At 40.0% G+C, this 26,764-nt stretch overlaps 1 protein-coding gene across 1 annotated transcript in view; it reads right to left on the bottom strand.

Annotated features, from left to right (window-relative positions):
* Positions 1–26,764, bottom strand: part of DGCR2 (DiGeorge syndrome critical region gene 2) — a 45,790-nt gene that overhangs the window by 16,161 nt on the left and 2,865 nt on the right. The window contains exons 2-3 of the mRNA XM_084217598.1: positions 9,278–9,400; positions 1,060–1,125 (exon numbers count right to left, since the gene is read on the bottom strand). Of these exons, the coding sequence (XP_084073724.1) occupies positions 1,060–1,125; positions 9,278–9,400 (189 nt within the window). The remainder of the gene's footprint in view (positions 1–1,059; positions 1,126–9,277; positions 9,401–26,764) is intronic.

Below are 26,764 nucleotides of genomic sequence, written 5' to 3' on the forward strand. Positions count from 1 at the left end.
TAGGAAACATGAAGAAGAGAAGGGAAACCATTCCCCCCAAATTAGGATCTTTAAGATAATGCATCCTAATCAATTATCACTGGGACACCAACACACAACAAACAGTGTGTACACTTCACCTCCACAGGAGGACGTGCACACATTATAGACCCCTGGAGAGTTACTTTACTACAGTTTGTGACAAATGTTGATTTTTTACATATTTTTAAAAAGATTAAGCTCCTAGTAAAGTCCCATCACACAGTCACAGCCTTTAAAATCTTTAATTAAGACTGACCATCTACTGTGGAAGATATTTCCCTGCACATCTTTATAAAACCAATAAATTTGATTAATCCAAGCAGAAACAAGCAGCACAAAAACCCCAGAGGTGGCCAATGTAATGACTGTGCCTTTCTATTAGGTGATTAGCAATACATCCAACTTGCTGTGAAGTTTTCAACCTACTCTTACAGTCTCAATAGTATTCATATAATCCTGCCCCCAGAGTGAATCATTGAAGATGACAGAAGTTCTGGGGAAATTCTTGGTTGCTTTGTAAAAACCACCCCTGTAAGGCAGATCTTTAGGAAATAAGAAGGTGATGGTGTGAACTGCTGTCTCTGCTTTCTCTCAATTAACTCAACTAAGGGAACCTGAAACAAAAGCCTTGTGGCATTTCTGGATGAAACAGGCCCATGGGCTAATAGAGAGAATCACAGGATAGGAGGATGACATTTAAACCTGCATCTGCACTATCAATTTTGCATTGGCTAAGAAACTTAAAATTCAGAAACTGTTTTCTGTTCAATGCAATTCACAGTTCTGTTCTCAAGCCTCCTTATTCTGTTTTGTTTCTTTTGGTTTTTTAATCCGTTTTTATTATGTTACAACTCTGCAATGAGTTGTAACAGAAGGACCTATATAAAGAAATGCACAAACACCTGAAATAGCATTGCATGTCAAAGATTGGTCAAAAAGCTATGAAACAGAAAAGACTATTACTTTTGAATTTAAAAATGGCCTAAATTTGTAAATTAATTAGCAGAGATGGCCCAGATTTCCCAGTCTGCAACTTACTGCTGAAGCGGACGGGCTGTGCCACGTTGTGGAAGCGGGTGGTTCTGGAGGGGCTTGACAGCTGGCCTGCAAGCAAAGCTGAGTTAATAGAAGAAATAACAACTGATGATTTTCAAGTGTGTCCATAACAAGGAAAAAGACAAGGCTGTCAGCACGGAAACCAATTAGAAAAGACACATGAGAATTTTTGTAAGCTAGACTATGTGCCTAAGTAGAGGTGTATGCGTGCCTTATTATATTTCTGTAAAACTTTTTGCCAATTATATTGACATTAATTGCTTTGCACCAATGAATATAGTAAGTTATTGTGATGTAGTTAATGACTTAAGATCACACTTTGTTAAGGGTATATAAACTGGAGAACACGCAGAATAAAATCTTTTTTCCTTCTCAGACCCTGGTCGCGTGTGTATGCCATGTCCAGCCTAACAGCGACAGTGGTCTCTGCTCCCCTCCCCCGACTGTGCCTCGAGTCCACATTCTCCTTCCCATGGGAAGTTTCTCTGGTCCCCTGTCAAGCCTGGGGACCAGGAGGAATAGTCAGTACTGGAGAAAGATGCAAGCAAAGGCAGATTTCGTTTTATTAAACTTTCTCTGGGTTTTAATTCAAGACATATGTGATACATGACTCGGGTAAGCAAAGATGGTGGGTGCCTGCAGTAACAGCTTGGCCATTTTACTCAGCAGGTAACTGAAACACCTTCAATTGGAAAGAACTAACAAGCCATTACACGAGTCATGCAGGGTAAATGAAATATTTTGGCAGATTCTCACCAGCCTGCAATTGTACACAGGACTTGCTGCTCATCATTTCAACTGCTGCAGCAAATGCATCATCCCTGGCGCATTGTATCTGTTCCTGTTTACAGAACTACCCACTCCCCAGCTGCTTTGTTCCTCAGCTGCGTGTTCAAGGACATAAGACAACTCCTCCAATACATTTTCCAAAACATGCTCTGAGATGTAGGATGTAATTAAAACCAGGAAAGGAGACTGATCTTCAGCCAGAAGAACAAGGCTTTTTTTCATTCACTCTCAAGCTTCTAAAGGAAAAGTTAGCCGATGACTTCTGAAATAAACCCCCAAACCCCCTCATCTCAGTGTCAGGGTTAACAGGTGTACATGACCACCAGGTTCAGTAACTCAGGAAGAATGTGGAGTAAGATGTTATTCAAGAAAAGGGGCTGGAGGGCTCCATGTGCCTACCAGGAGTAAATAAGGAACACCCAGTTCAGGTGGAGGCAGGGTGGGCCACAGCCAGCACAACTGGCAGGTTCCTAAGCAGGAAGGCTGGCATGGTGGTGGGGAGAAACCTCAGAGAAAGGTGGAGGTGGGCCCCAAGAACAACTAATGGGGAAACACGATATTAACCTTAAAAAGAGAGAAATTAAAAACCCAACAATAGAAGCATTATAAACATCTGCTTGTATGTTACTTAATACTACTAGATGTTATTGAAGGTAATAGGGTTTAACCAGCACAGTGCTATGGAAACATTAATTTCTGTATTAAAATCTGCTTATTTTCCTTTAAAGCTGATTAGCTCCATTTAGCCTCACTAAACCAAACAAAGACATGATCCCAAATAAAGAGAAGCTACACAGTGTTCAACAGGTTTAACTATATCTGTTTGAAATATATATGAAACCACATCAATAAAACTTTCTCTTTTTGCACTATCTTTGGAAAGCAAGAGGTCCACAGCAATTTCATGGTAATTTAAACCTGAGCTGCAGGCTGTTCACTGCATTACCTGGGGGAAAGACCTCCACAAGACCCAACATCAAACAGTGCACTCCATAGAACAAATGTAGGCACTGATGAGCAAAACAAATCCCTAGCTGGAGCCCAGGAACAGCAGAGTCGCTTTGCATTCATCTGTCTCTAGCATACTGAGTTTGCCCTGGGTTAATGGGATAAGCAAGGGCTATTTAATTATCACATTATCCTAGGAATTACATGTCTACAGAGATCACCCATTAAGGAATGGCTGTGCATAATACACTCACATGGCCTTATAGGAATAAAGCAGAAATTCTGGTGTTCAGTATCAGAATACACTATCTATCACAGGCAAGAAGCCGGGGCCAAGAAACTCAGTGTACATTTCAGAGGACACAAAATGGTAAAATTATTTGACAGTGAAGATTACTGATTTTTTATTTCTTTAAAGGCTAATCTATTTTTAGTTTTAGAATCTGTTTTTAATCCTAATGGTTCAGTAGCACTATTTACACTATGATTTTCAGAGCAATACTGAGACACTGAAAAAGCAAATCTTCAATTATAGCAAGACTTTAAAAATAACACTAACTAATGTAGAGTGCTTTATTAAATTCTACTGAGCTCAGCATGGGGAGCTCTATTTTCCCATGGCATTAAATGGTAGCAGCTAAACCCAAAGAACCAGTCAGAACCAAACACATGAAGAATCAGTTCCCTCTCAGAAGCGAGAGCAGATGCAGCACCATATGGCTGACCCTCCGCAGCTAAACAGAACGCCCACGAGGACTTAACAATTTATCTCCCCCAGGAATAAAACAAAAGTTCACAGGTTTTAACATGCAAGGTTAAGGAAGGGTTACACAAGCTAACATCCTAAATTAACAGAATTTAGGCCAGATGCTTTGAAAAATATCTACACAGATCCCACACAAATAGAGTTCCATCACTTCCACCCAGGAAGCAGAACTCATTCCTTCCTCAGCATCTGCCCTTGTCAGCAGATTCATGCTGAAACCAGGACTGGAGTGGCACAAAGCAGCCACCACAAGCCACTTCTTCCAGCCCAACACTGTCAGCTGCTTAATAAACTGGTGCTCTTTAAATATTAAATTGTTTCTATTTGACCTGAATATCTGTCTCCCAAGAAAAGCAACGATGACAACTTTTTCCAGGGCAATAAAGAGATGCTAACAAGCCTCTAAGTCACTTGACTGCCATGAAAAGCTGTTGCAGATTCTGGTGGCAAAGGTGTAATTGGACTGGATTTCTATTCCACTTTTGCAATACTCTGCAGAAGAATTTTACATACTGTTCCTACTTCCTTTTTACAAATAATTTTATCTTTAAAAAAAAATTAAGAGTGCCGCGGACCCATCTTTAGATAACAACTCAGATCAGAACCTAATCCTGTTTGAGTGCTTCCCAAAGGAAAAGCCATCATTTTCAGTGCTTACATGCACACTTCATATCCTGAAAGCAATGAAATTTTGGAAGATCAGTTATTTTCCAAGATATTTATTCTTCTAAATACTACAACCACAAAGAATAACAGCAACAGTGATATTTTTACTAGCCAAGACAGGTAGAGATCTGTTTCTTTAACTTTCTATCATTACTCCAGAAATGTCATTTCCTGGCTAGTTGGTGCAGAAAATGAAAAAATGGGTTCAAGGAAAAACCCATGGGGCACTATTTCTTTTCACCCTTTGAATATTAGAGTGGTGAACACAAGCATCCTCCAATGTGTTTCCCAATTGAACAAGTCATGATTAGTATTCACCCAGCTCCTTCCAATTTACAGTTGCTATCTGATTCACTCCAGCACAATTATAGTCTAAGTATAGGGCTATCCATCAAGAGAAAGTTGTCTAACAGTGGTGATTCTGTGGCTATTTTCAGTTGTTTAAAACTTGAAGCTACCAATTCAGAATGGAAGTCTGCCATGCTGATGGTTCCTTCTACCTTTTGGAAAACTGTGTCAGAGATGTCAAGTCACTCAAGCAAAACTCTTCATAAGGATGGATGTAGTATGTCAAATGATGTCAAATTAAACTGCCTGTGAAGCAACCAGGTCTTGCCATATCTTATTAGTTCCAAGATTTGAGTTGTTCCTGTTTAAACACCCAGATTCTCAAAATTTACATAAAACCTGCCTTGTCCCCAAAGCTTCAAATTTTCTGTCCAGCACATTACCTACTGAAAGCTTAGAAAGCTTCTAATTCCATCTGATAATTTGAGAGGTGAGAGAACTTCAAGATTAAGTCCAGTTTTGTGCCTCAGTATTTGGAAATACAGTTCAGAAGCTCCTAGAGAGGAGAGATTCTTCTCAGATCAAGCAGCTCCATGCTGTGTGTTATCAAGTGTATTGTGCAAAGACATCAATGCCAAGCAAGAACAGCATCCTGCTGTGCTGAGTGCTATTCAAAGTAATGGACTAGCAGAAAACAGCTTAGAATTTAAACACCACAAGGTAGGGAAAAAAAAAACCAGGAGTTCAGCAAGGGCTCAGGAAAGGTGTGGAAATGTTCAGAGGTTTTTATCATTAATACCTAGGTTTTAAAAACAGAGATGTACTAAAAAGTGCACAAATGTCAAGAGTCACTTCAAGCATACAAAACATCCTTGGTGAAACAAAACACAAAGCTGTTTTTGATCACTTCAAAACAGGTTGCTGCAGCTGCTGCTTCATCAGAAGGGAAAGATGTGAAACTGATATGGATAGGATTTATGAAGGGCACTCAAATTTAAGACATCCATTTTCATTCATAGGCAACAGAAAAAAAAAAAAAATCAAGCCTGCAGCCTGGGAGGGAAACACAGCCAGAGCTATCCTAAACCCTGCTCTGCTCAGCCTCCTGAAAATGAGTTACACCAGAAGGCCTGCAAAGAAGGCAGGATATCTGCAGAAGCTGATCTGATATTCTGGTAGAAGCAAAGCTGGAAATCCAATAAGCAGTAAAAGGTAAACTGCAGATCCCTTTCCTCTTATGGGTTTAAATACAGAACTTTCATAAAGGTGAAAAAGTTATGTTTCTACTTTGATTGCTTGTGTAGAAACATGAGAGAAAGTTATTAGAAAGAATAAATTCCATTTGTAAAAGTCCTTGTTTAAGATATTAATGCCTGTTTTTACCATTTCATAAAATACACCACTTCGGGATAAAGTATTTTTAGGATCAATTACTGTTGACATGGAAAAGTCCTCAAATCTCTTGAAGCTCCACTGCTTAAGCAGAAACGAGTCACAGGCACATGCTCATAATAAACCCCCCCAGCAATTTTAGTATTGCTCACAAGAGCAGGCAGACACTGGTTTTAGTCTGTCAGAGAGATGAATTGAGGGTAATCACTGCTGCAGATTCCACTGACCATGGGTGCCTAGTGGGAAGGGCAGGGGGAACAGCACTTTGCACATGGAAAATTTGTGACTGAAAGGAATTCCATGTTTTAAAGGAAAATGGTCATTATGATAAGAGACAGTGAGAATAAAAACAGCTATAATGACCATCTTCAGAGAAATATAACAAAAAATAGGCATCTCACACACTTATTCAGAATGTCAATGAATTAAATGTCTTACTTAATTGTGTTCAGAAAAAAATGCCAAAAGAAATTCAAACAAAAAGTCTTACAGTTTGGAATGTTTCTTGCACTTCAGCCAATATATGATTACCAAACTAATTTCTTAACTATGGATCCTCTTCTTTTAATAGGACCTTTGTTACTAACACAAATGAAATTAGGCCTAAAAAAGGTGAACCAACAGTGGCAAACAACTTGGAATGGCTTTGTAATAAACCTTTCAAAACAGCAGCATGACTAAGGAGTCACTGAAACACACTTTTAACACCACCACAAAACCCAAATTCACTGCCATTGATCTGTTTCCAGTTGCTCATGTTGGAGTGTGCCATTAGTGGCTCAAAGGCTGAAGATTAACAAGCTTCTCAACCAGATTCAGGGCCCTTTCTTACATGCTTTCTTTTCATGCTTCAGAGAGTTTTCATGCCTTTTAATTTAAAGATGTTATAATTCTCCAAGTTTCACAAGTCCAGGTGGCTTCACTAACTAGCTCTTTTAGTCTTCAGACTGCCTTTATTGAAGGGAAGAACTTTTTAATTAAAGTATTTACATTTAGCTGAATCATCACACAACTGCTCATCTAATCCAAAGGTATTTTCTACATTTAAAGCTGCATCATTTCTTGTTAATTCAGTGGCCAAAGAAGAAAGTTGCCACTCCTGAGTATGACTGTGTTACTATTATTAGTAGCATTAGCTCCCCAATCAATGTCCCAAGACAGTCTCTCCTGTGACTCGTCACGTCTGTACTGCTTTCCTCAACACAAGCACACTGTGCTCTTCCAAACTGATTCTGCCTTTAGATTTACTTTCATTGCTGCCACTCCTCTTTATGCTCCAGCACAGCATTTCCATGCACACCAACCTCTTCTATTCTTGACAGCTCTGAGTAACACCTGCCCTTCAGCACACTGCAGGTCACAATGCAATCCCACCAAGTTCATTGTTACAGGTATAATAGTTTTTACATCCTACACAAGTAGTTCTTGTTCCTCTGGTTTGCTGGCTGCTCTCCTCACATTACTGTGCAAATATCTCTTGTGTTCTTTCACAAACACCACACCTGCTTTCTGGCTGTTTTACTGAGCACAGCCTTTTCACCAATTACTTATCTAATTATTCCTCTCATCAAGTGGAATATTTTCCTCTCTGCTGTCCAGCATTTTCCCCTCTGGTATTTACAGACATTATTCTTCTCTTCCTGCAGACAGACATGGTGGTGAATCAAGTCTCTCCCACATTTTTTAACCTTCAAGTTCTTCTTATCACGTCAGGCTAGACAGTCTACACCCCAAACACAACACCAGAACTTATATATTGAGAAATGTTACTCCCATAAAACCCTCCTCCTATCAATATACCAAACATTCTTTGGAACTCCAGTCCTTAGTCAACACCATCCTGGTGGATAATCCAGGCAATAACTTAAGTTGCTGACTAATACATCAGGAACAAGAGAAGATAAAAATAGTTTTCTATCAATGTGGAAGTTCAAATGTCCCCACAAGCAAAGTCTTCAGTGCTTTTTGAGTCAATCCAAACACTAACATGACTCTGCCCTGCCCTAGCCACTGAATTCCATTATACTACAGAATTTTATTAGGTCTGTAGCTTTTTTACATTTGGCCAAAATTAGCTAAAAAAGAAGAATAACAGCACAGCTATAAAAGAAATTTTCTTTAGGACATCCACATTGTAAAGAATATCCTTAAATAGACTATCAATGGCACAGCTTAATTATCAGTGTCAGAACAAACAACTGACTGTTTTTCCCCTTTACTGCACATTCACACACACACAAACTAACAAAAAGTTTTCTTAAAAGAGCACTGACATTCTTTAAATTATTTGTCCATAGTACACACTGGGGAGATGGCTAACTCTAGCACAGTTTCCATGTTTGAATGTTAGATTTATTTCTCTAATTCCTTTAAATAATATGAATATTTAAAAGAATTTGTTGCTGTAAAACATTAATGTTACTATTTTGTAGCACCTCTCTAAAATAGCTGAGAACTCAGAATGATGAATGCTGTTATGGCAATGCCACAGAGTTCACACGATTCTCTGCCAAGAAAATTAAGATGTTCATTGGAAAAGAACTTCTTAAAACAGTTTTTGAATGTAATTTACTCCCATTGTAAAGATAAAAAGTTTTCAATTGTGCCACAGTTGAATTCATGCTTTCATATACCTGTCTCATTGTTCTTAACAGAAAAAAAATTACAGGTCAGTTCACTTTTAAGATACAGAGAAAGAGCTGCACTAGCCTGTTTTTCAAGATCAACTGAAAACGTTCAAAATTGTGATTGTACAGTAACACTATTTCTTTGCTTGTTTTTAAGCACAGCTCAGTATCCAGTAGCTTTAGCAGAGATCCACTGCTGGTGACAGGCTCCTCAAAGCATAGAGTCATAGGAGCTTATGAAGTGCAAATACAGCAGCTTGTCTGGCAGAACAAAGTTCTCCACTTAAGCACAAGAAGCATAATCAGAAGAGGGAGCAATAAAACAAGCTCTCTACCCGAGTCCAGCAATATCACCCAGCACTGTCTGAGTGATATACAACCAAATCAGTAATTCCAAATTTAACCACAGGCTTATGTGACATTTCAGTTTAACTGCAACATTTTTTCCTTGCTAGGAGAGTCTCTTTTTAGACCACAAACTCTCCTCATCTTCAGGATACCTGCTCTGACTGTAAGAATGGAAGGGTAATTCAGACAAGTAAACTGTTTGTGGTATTAGCTGCTCAAAATGAAGATAAGCCAATTCAGTCTTTGTTAATATTGGGTACAGTTCTACCAAACAATCCCCAATTTCAAATAAAAAGAACAAAACAATCTGAAAGAGTCAAAGTACTGCTGCAAAGTAGGCTGGCACAGGGCTGAGCAGTCTCTTAGATTTGCTTACCTGGACAGTCAACTTCATCGCTCTCGTCCTCGCAGGTGGGCCATCCATCACACTGCCAGTTGGAAGGGATGCACTGAATGGTCCCACTCTGACAAGCAAACTGCCCCGGGGTGCAGCGCAGCTCTGGGAAAGAGGAAAAAAAATGGTGCTTTGTTTGAAATGGGATTTATTCTTGTAAATGTATACATATATTAATCATCTGTCATGTCATGGATCACTGAAGCGTAACGGATAAAATCTCTGGTTAACTCAGCCTGTTAAAAACTCCTTCAGCTCGGATCACTTCATGTCCTGAACTGCATGTTTGTGGTTTTAACAGACAGGAGGGTATGGGAAATCATTCTCTCAAGACATCTGTGGTAAAACCTTCCTGATAAAGATAGCCTGTGAACAGCTATTACCACAGCATTACCCATTTACTTCTTGTGGGGCACTGAGGAGTGATTGTTCAATTTTCCCACAGCTGAAGTTCAACAAAAATATGCTTCCACAGGTAAGCACTGCATTATGCAACAGCCTCAGAATCCTATTTCCATTCCAATCACTGTGTATGTCAGAACCCACTAGACTTGCACAAATGCCCAATGCGATTTAGAGACATTTCACAGAACTAAGAACTACTTGTAACACAATATCTATATCCATGAACCTGTTCTCACTTTCTAGCTTCAGCTCTTTTGTAGAATTTCTCCATGTGAACATATCCTTTACTAGAAACTGTCACTATCTGCAAACATGTTGCTCCTGCTTCTGTGAGTTCACTGCCTACTTGCCATCACTACACTGTCACACCTAATTAGCATTATAAAAAGTACAACTTTTTTAAAACCTTTTTTTTCCAATTCAATCTATCAAATGCCAGAACCTAATAACTCAGCTTCATTTTATGTCCCTCAAAACATTTTGCAGGGAATAAAAAGGTCCATCTACAAAAGTCAACAATTCTAAGTTGGTTCACAGCCAGTCTGCCAGTGCCAACACCATCCACAGGCTCACTTTTGCACCTAACCATCATTGTCCATCTTTCTTTTAGACAGTGGTTGTCAATTTTCCAACCATTGTTTTGGAGCAATTTAGCACCTTTTCCTCTCAGTGAGCTGCACTAATCCCAGGTAATTTATGTCTAGAGAATGAGCACCTTTTTAAACAGGAAAAAAATGTTTATATGTAAAACATACTGATTTTGAATGGATTCAGTAGGCAACTGTCTTGCAGAAGGAAATCACTAAAAGAGAATTTAAAATACAGGTATGCACTCTCTCATCCACAGTTTACAACATAAGAGCAGACTGTAATTGCAATTGCTACTTCTTGAAACACATGCCTAAGCTAAATCAAGACAGAGGTCACATTTAAGTGTTCAAACGACATGACTGGGCATAATAAACCCAGTCACCAGGCACTCTGAATAAAAGCTGTACACATACACCTGGTAATTGGTATATCATATTGATAACAGGCATCTAATTCCATGTTAGACTAAAATCCAGTCCTACTACTGGTTCCTCTGTAAAGCACAGACCTGCTCTTCTAGAAGAATAAAAGCAGGCACATCCTCTTAGCAACCACCTACTCAGAGCAAACATTCAGGTCACAAGATGCTAAGAACTCACACGGACCTGCCAGACTACTGAGGGCAACAACAGACCTGACAGTACAACGAGTGTTCTCACCCATTTAGAGCTTTACTCAGCCCAAACAGAAAAAATAAAATTACCAGTCATAATTACTTACCCCTCAGAAAAAAAAAGACATAATTTATTTAGCCTGAAGAGGGAAAGAGGAATAAAATGGTTGGGGAGGGGGGGAGGGGTGTAATAAATAGAGGAAAAGCTTCACTTACCCAATATAGCAAGAGAGAAAATTTTAAATCTATCTTTAAGCTAAATAATTTAAAATCTAATATCTATGAGTTAATTAAATCTCCTAACTTAGAGGGAAAAACCCAACAATACACAAACCACCAAATCAAGCAAATACAAAACCTCAAGCTGAAATGGAAAGCACTCAGATTTCAAGTCCACAGAAGAGCAGCATTTGGTAAATGATTGCAGCTTATTTCACCACTTCTGCACAAGGTCAGGACACAGTGGGAGGTTCCTTAGAAAGTCTTGCTACTACAGTTTCAAGTACAGAATTTACACCGGGGCCTGTGGGAGATCTTTTAACACATCAAAGACAATTCTCAGCCCAGCTCCAGGTTTGCACTGCATCCACCCATAGTTATGGGCAAAATTCAGTACTTTAAAATAAACTTGATTTTCTCTTTTACTGCTTATTTTCAATGGAATTCACACATACACTCTGTGAACAAAGTTATTCCACAGCCTTCTGGCTTCACAGGCAGCATCCACCAGGAATGCCAACCTGCACAATAGAGAAACAGTCAAGAATATTTCTGTCTGTCTGCAATTTCATACATGCTATTACTATTTTATGTACAATTACATATGAGTGGTTCAGATAAAAGGATGACTCCATCTCAGCATTATGGGCATTAAAAAAATGCCAGCTACATGCTGTAATGTCATGACTTCCTGTGTTGGAGACACTCCTCTCTGAAGAATGTGGATACATGGAAGAGTACAAAACATTTCTAGTAAAACACCTTTCAGACCAGCTGTACCATTGTTCCCAATGGAGATCATGCTGTCAGATGCAGGAATTATTTCAGACCAAGGAACATGAACTGCTATGCAATTCTGCTGCAGAGGGGGGAAATGTGACACAAGGAAATACTGTGAAATTAAAATCTCTGTCAACAAGCCCTCCTAAGCCATCCCAACTCATAGCCATCAGCAGTAAGCTACAGACATAAAAATAGATGGAAGTCTACAAGCAAGCTGTAAGATACTTAGCCCAGGAATGGAGATATTTGGGAGAAGCAAGGATGCACAGGGTATGTGCTGGTCTCCAGAACCCTGTGAAACATTTCATGTCAGTAGCCTATTTTAAAGTTAAAACAGCAGATAAATGAAAACATCTCAAGCCCATCTCCACCACAGAAAAGGCAAGTCACACTGCCAGCAGCAGGACAAGAGTCAGGAAGATGCATGAGCAGTACTGAATAGTACAACATTATGTGACCATCCATCTTTCCTGGAATGCAAGTAATCACTTTAAACATGGTCAGACTTTGTACTTTCCAGAAGTGAGGTAAATAAAAAACTGCTTCTTCACCCATATATTTTCAGTTCTTTTGAAGAACAGCAAAGATTTCAAAAATATCAATACATTCCTGCCCTTAAAGCCAGATATCCCTCACAGTTCACAGCTGTTGATGGCAACTCACAGCAAAAAAGGATGAAAAATGCACCTTAAACTATCACCTCCACACAGCACTAAAACCATACTTTCCACCAGCTGTTAAATGCAGAGACATTTCATATTTTCAAAATCATTAGTAAATATGCAATGGCACAAGTTCAGCTAAGAGCAAGCAGCTGTTGGAGCAGAAGCACAAGACAACATTAAGCCAAGGGCATCAACAATTGCCTCGAGGTGAAAGTGTAGAAATGCAACCTCCCCCAGCATTCATGTATGATGTGATGAGTGACATCAGCAGTGTAATGATTCACATGTGCAATTCCAACATAAAAGGCTTCTTTTTCTTTTCAGCATCAGATGCAGTCTTTGCTATGCTACAAGATGAAATTTAGTACACTGAAATCTTATTGCAGAGCAATTAAATTTATCTGGCATTTGCTAGGAAGAAAGGAGACAACTACAACACTGAAAATAGCAGCAATTGTAGTTTTTGCACTATACAGAGTATAAACTTACAAAACATCACAAAGTTCAGGCAGTGTGAGAACGTGAAAACACTTGAAGCAGTGAGGTGTCATGATAGTGAAATGAAGAGACTATCTCAAAGCACTTCTACAACATTAACCCTCAATCTTCCAACCAGTGCATCCTCATGCCACAGTTACAACAAAGTACAGAACAATTCAAGAGTTTGCCAAAGGCTACAGACAAGATGAACCTGCAGGAACCCAGCTGTCCTGACTGCTGGCTCTATGCTTTCATGATGACACTGAATTTATTCCCTAGACCCCAAGCAACCTGCTCGTTCACCAGCACACCTGCATCTGAACAAATGTCTGTCAGACCTATTAAGCAACAACAGTGTGTTCTCTGGCAACACTTCACCTGTTTCTCTACTATAAACTGCATACAGAAAACAAGAAATTTCTTAACTTGATATAAAAAGAGCAGAAAAACTGAAATCAGATTGAGACCATCAATTCTACAAGCTAAATATATAACCCAAGATAAAACTTACTGTCAAATGAAGGCCAAAAAAAAACCTATAGCAACTTGCTTGGACATGTTATTAGATAATATAACCCATCCACAAGTCACTCACCTGAAAGAAGTCTTACCAAGGCTAGTTGTGGACTTATAATTCGAAATTTAAAAGAAAACTTAGAAAACAGTTAGAAATTTATTTCATCAAACCAGAAATGACAAGATTATAAATCAATTTAAACACTGCCACACAAACAAGAGGCCTTCATCTGCTTGAGCTGTCACATATTTTTCTAAGCTAGCCAGCAGCAACACCAACAAGATTTTTGACTAACAGAAAAACTGAGGTTTCACACAGGAAGAACCTAATTTTTCAAGGTGGTTGCTTACATGCTCACAGAGAGCTTTTGTTCTGAAGATTTTGCTCGCTGCATGTTGAATGCTAGGTGTTTCACAGAACTCGTGTATTTCAACACAGGGGTCAACTAGCTTTTTGAATTTTCTTTACAACAGGATAGTTTCCTGATTTTCTGCAAAGTACTCAAAAAAAAAGCCCCATTTACAAGAAGCATTATCCACAGGAAGGACGTCATGATAGATAATAAAACACACACGGACACATGCTCCCACTAATTTCCAGCCAGCTTCATCTGTTTTACAAAACAAACAGATTTTGGCCACTGTAGATTGATCCAGGAATGATTTCAGGTTCAACAACCTCATGTACTCCCTCTGTGTAATTGAGAACATTTTCCTCCTGGAGCCCAAGCACTGAGAAGCTGCAGTGCATCCTTCCTGCAGCAGATGCACTCTGGTCACTGAGCTGCCCTGAGCATTACACTTCCTGAAACCTGCATTTTCTGCATCACTTTTAAAGTCTTTTGAGGTTCATTTGGACTAAGACACCTCCTGCTCACATCTAAACTGCAATTAATTTTTTATTAAGCTTCCTCCTTTTTATGCAAGACATAAGGGATAAATGGTTACTCAAAACAATTGTTTTATTTTAAAGAAAGGTAGGGAGGATCCACATCCAGTATGTGAAACTACTTTTTCAATACAGTACATCTCGTTTTAGAGCTTCCAATACCAAAGCAAGGCTGTATCAGACATATGAGACAAAATGTTGATTCAAAACAAGTTCACCTTGCTGGTTCAGTTTCCTAAATGAATGTGATCAGTTGGCTTTGAAACAGCAAGCTTTAGATCAAATTAGCTACTGTCTGTCCACATTAAGTCAGATCAGCTCTGGTTTGTCCCCCTGCAACTAGAAACATTGCATGCTCCAGCTAATTCAGCAGAAATATAGCTGTACAAATCCAGTAACCATTACTGTGGAATTGGGGCATCATAATAGTTGTCTGCCACCAAAGACAGAACATCTACTAACGCGTCAGTTGTTTTAAATATTTGTTCTAACAGCAAACATTTAAATAGTTGGGACCTTCACCTCCACAGCAGCAGAAGAGCCTGGAGTGAGGAGCAGGGTCACAGCTCTGAGGGACATAAGGCTGGTCCCAGGTCACACACCACTGGGGTGACACAAGGAGCAGGGGTGGAAACAGCTCATGGCAATGAGCAAAAGCCAGCAGCTGTAAACATTTCCTGCAAAGATAAGCTGCTGGGTAAATGAGAAAACTTTGATACCGTTTTAGCAGGATTATCTATCCTGCTTCAATTGAAGACAGAGATACAGAAAAAATTCAGCTGGAACAAATGTTAGATGCAATAAAAATGATGAGGCTCTATCTCAAGCACATGTAATAAACATCTGCTGAAAAGCATTAGGTGAACACATCAAAGTTCTCAAAATCTAAATTTCAACCTTATATTTTCAAGATACCACAGATCAACACTACAGAAACCTGTGGGAAAAGGAGCAATAGATCCTAAAGTAGAAATGTATCCCTGACAAACAAAAGATTCCCCTCACCTATGTTCCTAGCCCTAAAATATAAACTCTCCAGCAGTATTAAAACCTTGATATCACAGCAATTCACAAATTCAGAGGTACAGATGAGGAACCAGAGCTGAAACCAAAGCTTCCAAAATGTAACTCTCAATTCAGCAAAGTGCTTTGATAGAGAAATTAAACTCAGTGACTACAACCACTGATTATGAAAGTTTGTGTTCTTCTGGCTGCAATTACTGAACTTTTCTGTATTAAAGGATTCACCAGTTAGTAAAGTCTGATACATTATAAGATAGTCTTGTAGTAGCTAAGACTACAGATACACTAGGTGTTATATTTCAGTTTTTAACACAAAGAAATGTAATTTTTTATTTGCTACACTAGTTGGTCTTGTGTGCTGAGCTTCATTTGTATGGAAATTGAGATTTGATTAAATGTACATCCAGCATTTAATGTTATTTCAATTATAAGCTATTACTCTGAAATTCATGTTCTGGAAGAGATAAGCTTGAAGTACATGGTTTGGTTTTATACATAAGCTTTTAATGAACAATGGCAGGTTTTTGTGTACATCAAACTTACTTTGTTTATTTTGATCACATTTCTCAAGGTTGGACATGGTAGATCCTCTGGCACCATTTTTATTTACAGACCAAAGGAAAACAAAGGAGAAAAATACTTCCTCCTTTCTCAGTGTAAGTCACACATTGTCCCAGACCAGATGAACCAACCTGTAAGGGAATACTCTGTTCAGATTTCAAGAGGCAATTACAGTCATCAAAAGCTGATTAAGCATTAACAAAAACTCTAACTACAAGTGCTTAGACCAGTAACTCTTCTTATTCAGATTTTAACTTGTCCAACAGGTCTTTCTTATGTTTTGTAATACTCAACCTACATACTTAAGACCTGTACCTACATGTTGCACTATCCTTTCATATTTTAACACATTTAGGAACAAGTTTACTAAAATTGAAATTTTTTTTTCTTAAATCACTGTTTCTATATAACCTGAGCCATGCTACACTGCACGAGTATGATCAGATCCCAGTCCCTGCCAGCAAAAAGCCCAGATCCCCAAGTCCTTCACTCCTGGAGATTCGGCTGAACACCAGTGCTCACCAAATGCCTGCAAACAAGCACCAGAAACAAAACAGCACAAGGAACACCACACCCACCACCCTCAAACAAACACTCACCACTCTATATCTAATATTTACGCTCAAGAGGAAGCACAACACAATCAATATCGCTTTAGACTGGTATTTACTGCAGCAACATGAACTTTAAAATACTTTCAATACTTCCAACACAACAATATAATGATGGTTATCGTAATATAGTCCTCAGCAGATAAGTGAAAAAACTGTCCTTAAGGTTATCATCTGTACTTCAAAAGCAGTTTCCCTAACTTGGATGTGTCCCAAGTCCACAGGTGAAGGTCACTGGAGCAGGTGTGGTGTACATCTCACAAAATTCCTGACAATCTGCCAGCCTGAAGGAGCAGGGCCGTGCTGCCCCGCCTCTGCTCACAGTGACCAATGGCAGTTCTGAACAGCTCTTGGGGACAGAGCAGCTCACTACAAACTGCACCTGAGGATGCTCTGACTCAGTCTTAAACAAGTTTTCTTGTTTTTAACCTGTCTCTGAGGTACCCCCAATCCCATACAAGGGCTCTGCTCCCAGGGAAAAGAAGCCATACGTAAATGGTGTTTCCCTCAGCTCCAGGTCTCAGAGAAGTCCCCACAAACCACTCATTTCCCAGCAGGTCCTTGTGTCACTCGGTGAATCTCACATCCATTATGTATTTTTGAGTTTATCATTATACCACCCACTGCTGCATTCAGTGTAGCAGAATAAATAAATACAGTACTTTATAACAAAGTCACAGTAGGAGGAAAGCAGACTACAACACTGATCTTTTCCAGAGAAGAAAACTATCTGTAAAGCTCATGTGTCACCATCAGTTACCCATTTCATAGATAGTTTATTAGTGTCTCAATAAAACTGGTTCTATTTACTATTCTTCAAATTAAAAGCCTACAGAATAATTAAAATTACAAACCTTCAGAAGAAATAAAAGCTAGAGAAAAACAGCATTCCATTTTCATGTCCAATTTCACAGAAGATAAAATGCTTGGTGATTCACCCATGATACTGAAAACATGCTTAGGAAGTACCCTTAAGAGTATGTAGCTTTGGTTCATCCTGGCCTGAGTATGTGCAGGAGAGTATGAAAGCACAACAGCACCTAACAGCACAGAGCCTGGGGGAAAAAAAGGCCATGTGATATGCTCATAGCCAAAACACAGCCCACACGTATTCTCAAATCTAATTCCAGCTCCTGAAAATTGGAGTTTCTGAAGTTATAATCCCATCTAATAGGAATGCATCAGTCTCAAAAATAAATAAAGAATACATGTTAGAGGCATTGGCATTTTCTTCATAACCTCAGCATGCTGTTTCATGAAGTAATTAAAACTGTGACAGCATTCCAGCTGAAAACTGTAAATCCTTAATGAGTAACACTCATCAACATTCAGTATTACTCAGTGTTCTGTCACAGTAAGTTATGCTAGATCCATCAAAAGATGTTACAGCACAGTAAGGAATGGTAGCAGTCTCCTTCCCCTCATATTTGTTCTCCAGGTACCCACTCCCCAGAGCCGGAAGGCAGGGACAGGGAGCAGAATGAAGCCCCCACAATCCAAGGGGAGAGGTTCAGTGACCTGCTAAGGCCACTCAGACACACACAGGTCTATGGGGCTGGACAGGATCCACCCAAGGATCCTGAGAGAGCTGTTGGAGGCACGCACTGAGCCACTTTCTATCATTTACAGCAGTCCTGACCAGCTCAGCTGGTCCCAGCTGACTGGAAATCAGCAAGAATGACAGCCAGCTGCTGTAAGAAGGGTCAGAAGGTGAATGTGGGGAATTTCAGACTGGTCAGTGTGACCTCAGTGCCAGGGAAGGTTGTGGAGCAGATCATCCTCCACGAATGGCACGCACAGGACAGGCAGGTGATCGGGCCCAGGCAGCGTGGGTTTGTGAAAGGCAAGTCCTGCCTGCCTAACCTGATCTCCTCCTAGGACAAGGTGACCCACTTAGTGGTCCAGGGAAAGGCTCTGGATGTCATTTACCTGGTAGATTTTAGTAAATCTTTAATTCCACTTGCTGCAGCATTCTCCTGGATGAACTGGCTGCTCATGGTTCAGAGGGTAAACTCTTCACTCAGTAAAAAACCTTCAGACAGTGGGGCCAGGGGAGACCTCACACCCTCTAGAACCATCTGGAAGCAGGTGACAGCAAGTGGGGGTCAGCCTCTTCTTCCAAGTAACAAGCAACAGGACAAGAGGAATTGGCCTTAAATTGCATCAGAGGAGATTTAAGTGGACATTAGGAAAAATTTATTCACCAAGAGGGTTGCCAAGCATTGGAACAGGCTGCCCAGAGAAATGGAGTCAGAGTCCCTAGAGGTATGTAAAAGAGGTGTCAATGTGGCACTTTAGGACATGTTTTGCTAGTGGACTTGGCAGTGCTGGGTTAATGGTTGGACTGGATAGTCTCAAAGGTCTTTTCCAACTGAAATGATCCTATGATTCTATACTTATTATACCTACACCCTGCACGAGCTTGGAACTGACCCAGTTTTTCCTTGCTCACAAGTGTCATTCACTGCAATTCATTGTCTGCTCTTTGTCTGGAGGGCAAACTCAAGGCCAGGAAGGAAGGAAAAGAGAAATCAAAATAACTACAAAAAAATAAAAAAAGCAAAGGCAGGGAACAGACACAGCATTCAGCCAAAGCAACAACAACAGAGCTTCTTGAATGGGAATCCTGGCTATAATTTTTTAAGAGGGAAAATACAGACTTTGAGCTTCATGAAAGTGGGAACTTATTCCTAAGACTGAAACAGAAAAAAATGTATTTCCCAATTCTCCAGCACTGCTAATACCAAAGAGAAAACAAAACTTGCTACTTGAACTAAGCTGAAAGAATACTGTGAATTGGGCAATGCAGTATTCCAGATTGAAAACCAGTTTATTTTTATAGTGAGAATACCAGGCTAAGCAACAGGCTTGCGCTTTTCCCCCCAAGAAACTGTTATTATTATGATAATGAATAAAGAGGCAGAAGGGAAAAGCAAAATACAGCACAGGCACAAAGAGCAGTCAGTACAAATAAAACCAAAGCCACTAGTGCTCAAGAAGCCTCTAAAATGGCACAGAATTCAAGTGTACTGTCTCTCCACACTAACAACCTTGTTCAGGACCTCGAGAGTTTTGTACAGCCTTAGGCAGGATTCGTGTTTTAGTACAACAGTGACAAGCAACTTACACCTGTGCAGCACCAAATTTTTAACCCTTTCTCTAATGAAAGCTGATCAGTGAAAGCGCCAATCACACCTCACAAATTCACAAGCTTGAGAGAAGTAAAAACCAGGAAAATAGCATATGTCTTTCAAAAGTTTGCACAAGAGAAGCAAATTCTGACCTTCTTGAGCTTCAGAGGGCAGGAAACCCCCAGATGGCTTGCACTGCTCAGCAGGTGCCAGCCCGCCAGCACACCTGGCTGTCACACTGTCACCACCAGGGTGGTTTCCCAGCTGGCAGCGGAGGGAAGTGGTGAACTGGGGTAACTGAACCTTTGCAAGAGACCCTGCAGGACCCCCAGCTTTTTCATGCCAGAGAACATACTGTGGATAGGCAGAGGGACACAGGCAAGTAATGGCCTTATTAAATCAGTGCCAAGCAAAAGGAGGTACAGGGACAGAGAGAAGCCCACTGGAGTCCAGGTTTCATTAAGCCCCACTGCTTATGAAACATGCTCACAGGAAATAGTGCTAAGTAAACAGCATTATTCCTCACACAGAATTTAAAGACAGCCACACACACAACATACCAATTCTCCCAAGAAATCAAGAAACAAAGAAAAAGTCCATTAAGAAGAACATCAGCAGTGATATACTCAGCAAGCCATCAACTGTGTCCAGAAAAGGGCACCATCAACAACAGTGCTTTCTCCCTACAATCCATACACCAGGTCAGGGCAGATGGATTATCCCACACACACCACAAATCCTTCAGCTACCTGGGTTCCACAGCTCAAAGTACTTCTATATCTAAAGCTATTACCTGGTAGCTGCCCACCTAGGACTATTCCCAAAAAAATCCAGGCATGCAAGATGGTTCCTCTCCTCCTCCTGAATTCTCAAGACTAATACATCCCACCAAGTCAGTTTCGATCAGTATTTGTTCATATACAAAACAGTTTCACTAGGAATCAGCAGAGGAAGAGGCTGTATTCCTTTTGACCAAATAAACTATAGGTGTACAAACAAATAAAACCAACACAAACCCCAAGTCCACCAAAAAAAAACCCCAACCAAACAACTAAAAGCTAGCAAATACTCTAGAGAAACTCATTTTCCTCAGAGGAAAAATTCAAATCCAAAATTTTACTTGAACGGAATTCGTATTTTCTTTAGATCACATTTCAACAAGAAGAGTACCCACATGAAACACCATAACAGCAATTCAAGAACTGTCAGAGCAATCAAGGCTAATTTGTAGCCACCATTTAAACTGAAAGTAGGAATTGCCAGATTTCAGCAGTATTACTTAGTAAGCCCATTTACTTTCAGCAAGACAACACATGTTCCTTCTTTGCAGGAAAACAAAAAAAGTTCCTATCTCATCTTTTTTTTTTTAGCACACGATTCAGCAGTATCTAAGCATATTCCTTAAACTTTCAGCACATGAGCAATCCTAACAAATCAAATGAAAATATACAACTTAAAGCTAAGTATGTACTTTAAAAACTTTCCTGAACTAAAACCTGAGGAATTGCAGCAGTCTTTAAAGCAAATAGGTGACAAAGTTCTACCTATGAAATCAGGTATTTTTTAACTACACCACTCTCAAAAAACTAACATCATTTTTTAAATTTTAAAACCAAATGAACATGGAAGAAGTTTTCTACGGGGCCCAAAGAAAGTTAAAGGTCTTAAACAAGAATCTAACAATTCAGGGAGACAGGAAAGCTGAGCCTGAGCACTATTCAAATGCAGGTCACACTAAAAAAAGCTTTTGCTCCTGTTTCACTTTTGTTCACATCTTGTACAAGACTCGATGAGCAAGCACCTAGAACACTTAAGAGCAAAAATTCAATACACAGAAATATTATGACCTCAAATACAGAAACCCAGTTTTATCCTTGCCCAGGAGCCGGTGCAGTGGCAGTCTGTACTGGAGCAAATGGCTCATGCTTTGAATAGCATTCCCCTGCTCCACTGAAGCCCAACACAGCAGGAATGTGGCCAATGTCAGCCACAGCTCTGTCTGTCCACCCTGCATGAGATCCTGTACTGCCCTCTTCCCCAGCAAAACAAATACCCGAGGTGAAATTCCACATATCAAACTCCTAAGTTTAATAGTTCCACCAGAAGTCAGCAAATACAGATCCAACACAGCTGTAAAAAGGCACAGCACCCTCTCAGAGCAGTTTTCTCATCCGTGACACCTCCTAACAACTCAAGTACTGCCAGCACTCTTCAATACCTATTATGCCCATGTGTCAGGTACTATGCCACAAAAGTTGATCTTTGCCATTTTATAGCTGCCACCTCAATAGAAAAACTACATTCAATTCCATTAGTGCTCAGAAAGACAAAGATGGGCACTACAGCATTCTTGAATCATTTACTCCAACCTGCCTACTGCCACAACTGAGGTGGCATGATGCTCCTACTTCAATCTCTGATCTCCCTCCTGCAAGATTCCCAACATTTCATGCTGATTTTCCCAGAACTCATTAACAGAGTATTCTTATGTCACTGATTTTAACCAGTGAAGAGTAATTTAAGTGTATCAAATTTCCACAAATCCAACAGAGACAAAACACAAATGCAGTTTTAAGCATGCCTAGATTAAAACAAGCTCCATTAAGTTTTAGAGGCTTAAAAAAGCAAAATGCTACTCATGCACAAACTCAAACCCAGCAGGTGTTAGAAGTAAGGTTATTTGTTTTCTTCTAAAGTGAATAAAAGATGGTAAATTACTTTTAAGTCAGAATAAATCTTTTTATTTATGTTGCTAAAGAAATATTAACACATACCCAACAAAGAAATGCTAAGGGACAGCACCAACACAGTTTTGCAGCCAGCTCACAACACACAACATCATTCTACTACAAATGGCACTTAATCCCATTTTTCTACTAGCTTTGAGTTTCAAATAATTCCACTGGGTACCCCAAGTAACTAGTCCTAAAGTGGGAAAGGTGTGAGGAAGCACAACAGAAGCAGTGTATGAAAGAGAAGACAACACAGGAAAAAAAGAGTTACACAAATGAAAATATGACAAAGAAAAATCAGTTAAAGGACAAAAAAGCAGGGAATATCCCAAGAGCAGCCACCAAAAGCTACTTCTACATTTCCCCCCTGAGCTGGCTGATAATTCTCAAGCACAATAATCAATAAACAGAACAGAAGCTAAATATAATGTCAGACCAACCAATTTTAATTTTAATTAAGTAGGACGTTGAATGTTATTTAGTTTAGTTAAGGACAATGAAGTAACTATCAATTGCCATTAAACTTAAAACCATATTAAATTCTCTGAATGGCAGGAAAATACTAAAAATAACTTTCTTAGGAGACCCATTTAGCAAATACCATTAACACGCTGCTCATAAAAACACAGAATTATTCTTTAAAACAAAGAAAAATTTAAAGTTTCACAGGAAACCACAAGATGCCAGAGGATTTCACAGTTCAGGGAATATGGATTAAAGGTTAATCCCAAACTCATGTTTTTAAGCAACTAAATTGCTCGAGTCCTGCTGCAGCAAACCAACGACTTCACCACCCAATCCATGCTTCCTCCTGGACTCAGGATCCTCCACAAAACCACCTCGGAACTGCAGTGCAGACATGTCAGCCTGCCATGCTAGGATCCAGCATGAAACAGAAACCCTTCCAGGGAGTGGAGAGCCAGGAAGGATTGGGCACTGACAGGCACCCACCACACTTAGTGCTGCAGAAAAGCTGGCACCTGAACTGTCCTGGAAAACTGTGAATCTGTTCTTTAAAGCTGCGGCTTATGAGGGGCCCGTGCATTAGACTGCATTTATACAAATAATAAGCTGTAACTGCAGAACAAGCAGACTGGCCACTAGAGTTAGCAAAAGAATCTGGTGTTTGGAGTTTATCACAGGAAATCATTAACAATGCGCTTGACACACACCTTCAGGAGTTGCCTGGGTTTGCCAGATTTTCTTTTGGGACAGGAGGACAGGCGACCGCATCTCTTATACTCCTTCTAGCCAGAACTTTCTATCAACCTACACAGAATAAGAGATCAGCAAGGCTCTTCCCATCACAGGTTAACCCCTCAGATCACACAGGCAAAGATCTGCAGAGCCTCTCATTGAGCCTGCCATTAGCTGTGCTGTGTTCCCTTTCTATCTAAGCTCTTCCTTGTCCAGGCTATCACTGCAAGAACCCAATGCACATGTACACTTCAAAATACAGAACAACCCTGAGCACACACATTAAGCCCTGAAGGGCAGAAGCTGTAATTCCACTCAGTTCCTTCTCGGTTCTGCTCCAGACAGAACTTTCAGGTATCAGAAGATCCATTCCAGGTACACAAGTCTGCCCTGCACAATGAGAAATTCTGCTAATCACAAAAGAAGTTATTCATATGCACCTCACAGCATCAAACAAGAACTTACAAAAGTTGCAAAAAATCACCACGTAAAAACCCAGAGACGCAGGCATTACTCAAAGTTGGACCACAGAGGTAGCTCCTACTCTTACATTACAATTCAACATCAACACCAGCCCTCACAAAGGTAATGCCAGGGGACAGAATGATTCACTGAAGTCTTGACATTCACCAGGGGATTTTACATCTTTCATACTTGGTATCTAAAATTCCTCTCTTCGGTCTAGCTCTGCATTTCCCCTCGCATACACCAAGAAAGAAGCACAGCTGCTTCCTCCTGCTGCAGAGAGAGGCTGCGACAGTGCTCTACCCTCCACCACTTCTGCTGTTCTGGACCAACCTTCCCCTGCCCCCAGACCTACTGTAGGGACACAGAAGTCAGGTGTCTGCAAACCCTCAAGGTGCCCCCCTGGTTTACTACTTCTCAGAGCCAAAGCAATGCAAACAGCCCTGCCTACCGACTCCTTTTTTCTCCTTTACTTTACAGCCACAGCTAGCAGCAAATCCACTTGCACCTCAAAAAATTTGCTTTATAATTAACATCAGGAATTACCAGTCTTAAAGTATCAGACCTGCTAATAAGGTCTGATACCTTCTGCTTTGTCTCTCTACTACACTGAGATCAGCCACAAAAAAGATTTTTTGCATCCGTCAGCCTCACTCTGCAGCTGTAAAAACAACAAACAGCAGAGCAAGGAACATCAGAACAAAACTCAATAATAGGTAACAGCAGGAAGAAAAATAGAACTTAAAACCCGTAGATTAGGAAGCAAAGGGATGAGAGGGAAATACACCAGAAGACAGGCCAAGCCCTACTTTCAGCAAAATTAACTGAGGAGGTGTGATAAAAACCCTACTACCCCTCACTCCGAGAACCTTCCTCTTAGGAATTCACCTAAATACACAGACAGGAACTGCAGCTAGCAACGACTTGAACCTGCCCTCACTGACATGGAGACAGTGAACAAAGAGCAAAATAAAGTTCGTATTTGCCTACCAACAAAGTCTCTCCAGAGCAGAGGAACACTGGTCAGAGCAAATTTTATGACTCATATATTTGGATCTCCATTTGAATTAATCAATACACTTCAACTGGACAAAACCAGACCCATCCAGTCACAGCACACCAGTGGATCACCTTGAAACCGTGCTGATCGTGGGTTTGCTTAGACCTCTACTCTGATGAGTTCTGCCTTGCATGTAAGACCAACACCTCTTGACTAAAAGACAAGGAAGAGTTAGCAATTTGAACACACTTGTCAGTTGTATTGTGTCAAAACACCAACACCTGTAAGAGTACAACCACAGCTGCCAGCAAGCTCCCAAGTGTATGGGAAGTTCCAGCTGGGAGCTGGATGTGGGGTTTTAACCAGACCACTTGCACTGGCAAGTCTTTCTAAGCATTGCAGATTAAGTACGTTGTGCAATATTTTTTTGAAACAGAACTTGGGTAATAAAATTACTTCCTCTAGCTGGCTTTGAAGTGGAGAAAAAACGCTGCAAGAACAAGAACTCAATTGGCTTTTAGCTGCCTGGCAAATGCTCTAATAAGAAAGCCTGATGACCTACATTCACAAGGCTCTGTACTAAACCACTATTACAAAATCCAATATAAAGCCTGACCATGTTTAAGTGTTTTCCATTAGCAAGCAGCAGTATCTTGTTAGAGAAATATGAAAACATGTTATTGTCTTTAGTGATGATGATCTTAATTAATCCTCTAAATAGTATTCTGAAACATGTCAGCGTGGTCATTCCAGACTGCTTAAGCTCCCAATGCTACACAAAGACACCAAAACCTCTGCTTCTCTGTGGGATGCACTGGGATGTCAACAGGAAAAGAAACTTATAAATATTCTCAAACTGTGAAAGACTCAATTTATAACAACTTGCATCTCTGATGCTCTTCCAACAACCAACAGAAATGTGCTGGTTCAAAAACTCAGGCAAAATCTAAGCTAGCACCAGAACAGCTTATTGCAACTGACTTAACACAGCACTGAAATATTTCCTCACACAAAGACATCAGCTCTCTCAGCCAGCTAGCCAGATAACTTGAAGCATGGGTTTGAGTTGTCTTGGAAAAGATTTTATTAATTTAAACCCTACTGTGGTAAATATCCCCAAAAAGCAACAGATAAGAGTAAATCAGCAAGTGTTTAAAGGAACTAATAAGTCAGTCTTTCACTCTACACCCATATAGTTGGAAGAGTTTGATACATTCAGCTTCAATTCACATTAGCAGATTCCAAAAACAGTGAGTAACACAACTCAAGGAAAAATGCCCTACTTTGAAAAAAAAAAGACTGCTTTCAAAAATGCACGATAAAGCAGGCAACTAGTCAAAACAAGAAGGGGAAAGATGGAAACACAAAACAAACAAAAAAAAATTCAAGTGGCAATTCTCAAAGGCTCAAAATTACCATTACAAGATCACAGGTTCAGAAAAATCCAGCTGCCCACAGTGCCTTCAGGAACCCAAATCTGCACAGCTGGGGCCAATATCATGGTATGTTAAAAGGACCTTGTGCTGTTAGTGATAGCAGTAGCACAAAACAGACTCATGTAACCAAGAAAGAAAAAACTGAGAAAAAA

The sequence above is a fragment of the Fringilla coelebs genome (genome assembly GCF_963513975.1).
Source record: "Fringilla coelebs genome assembly, chromosome: 17".
Lineage (NCBI taxonomy): Eukaryota > Metazoa > Chordata > Aves > Passeriformes > Fringillidae > Fringilla > Fringilla coelebs.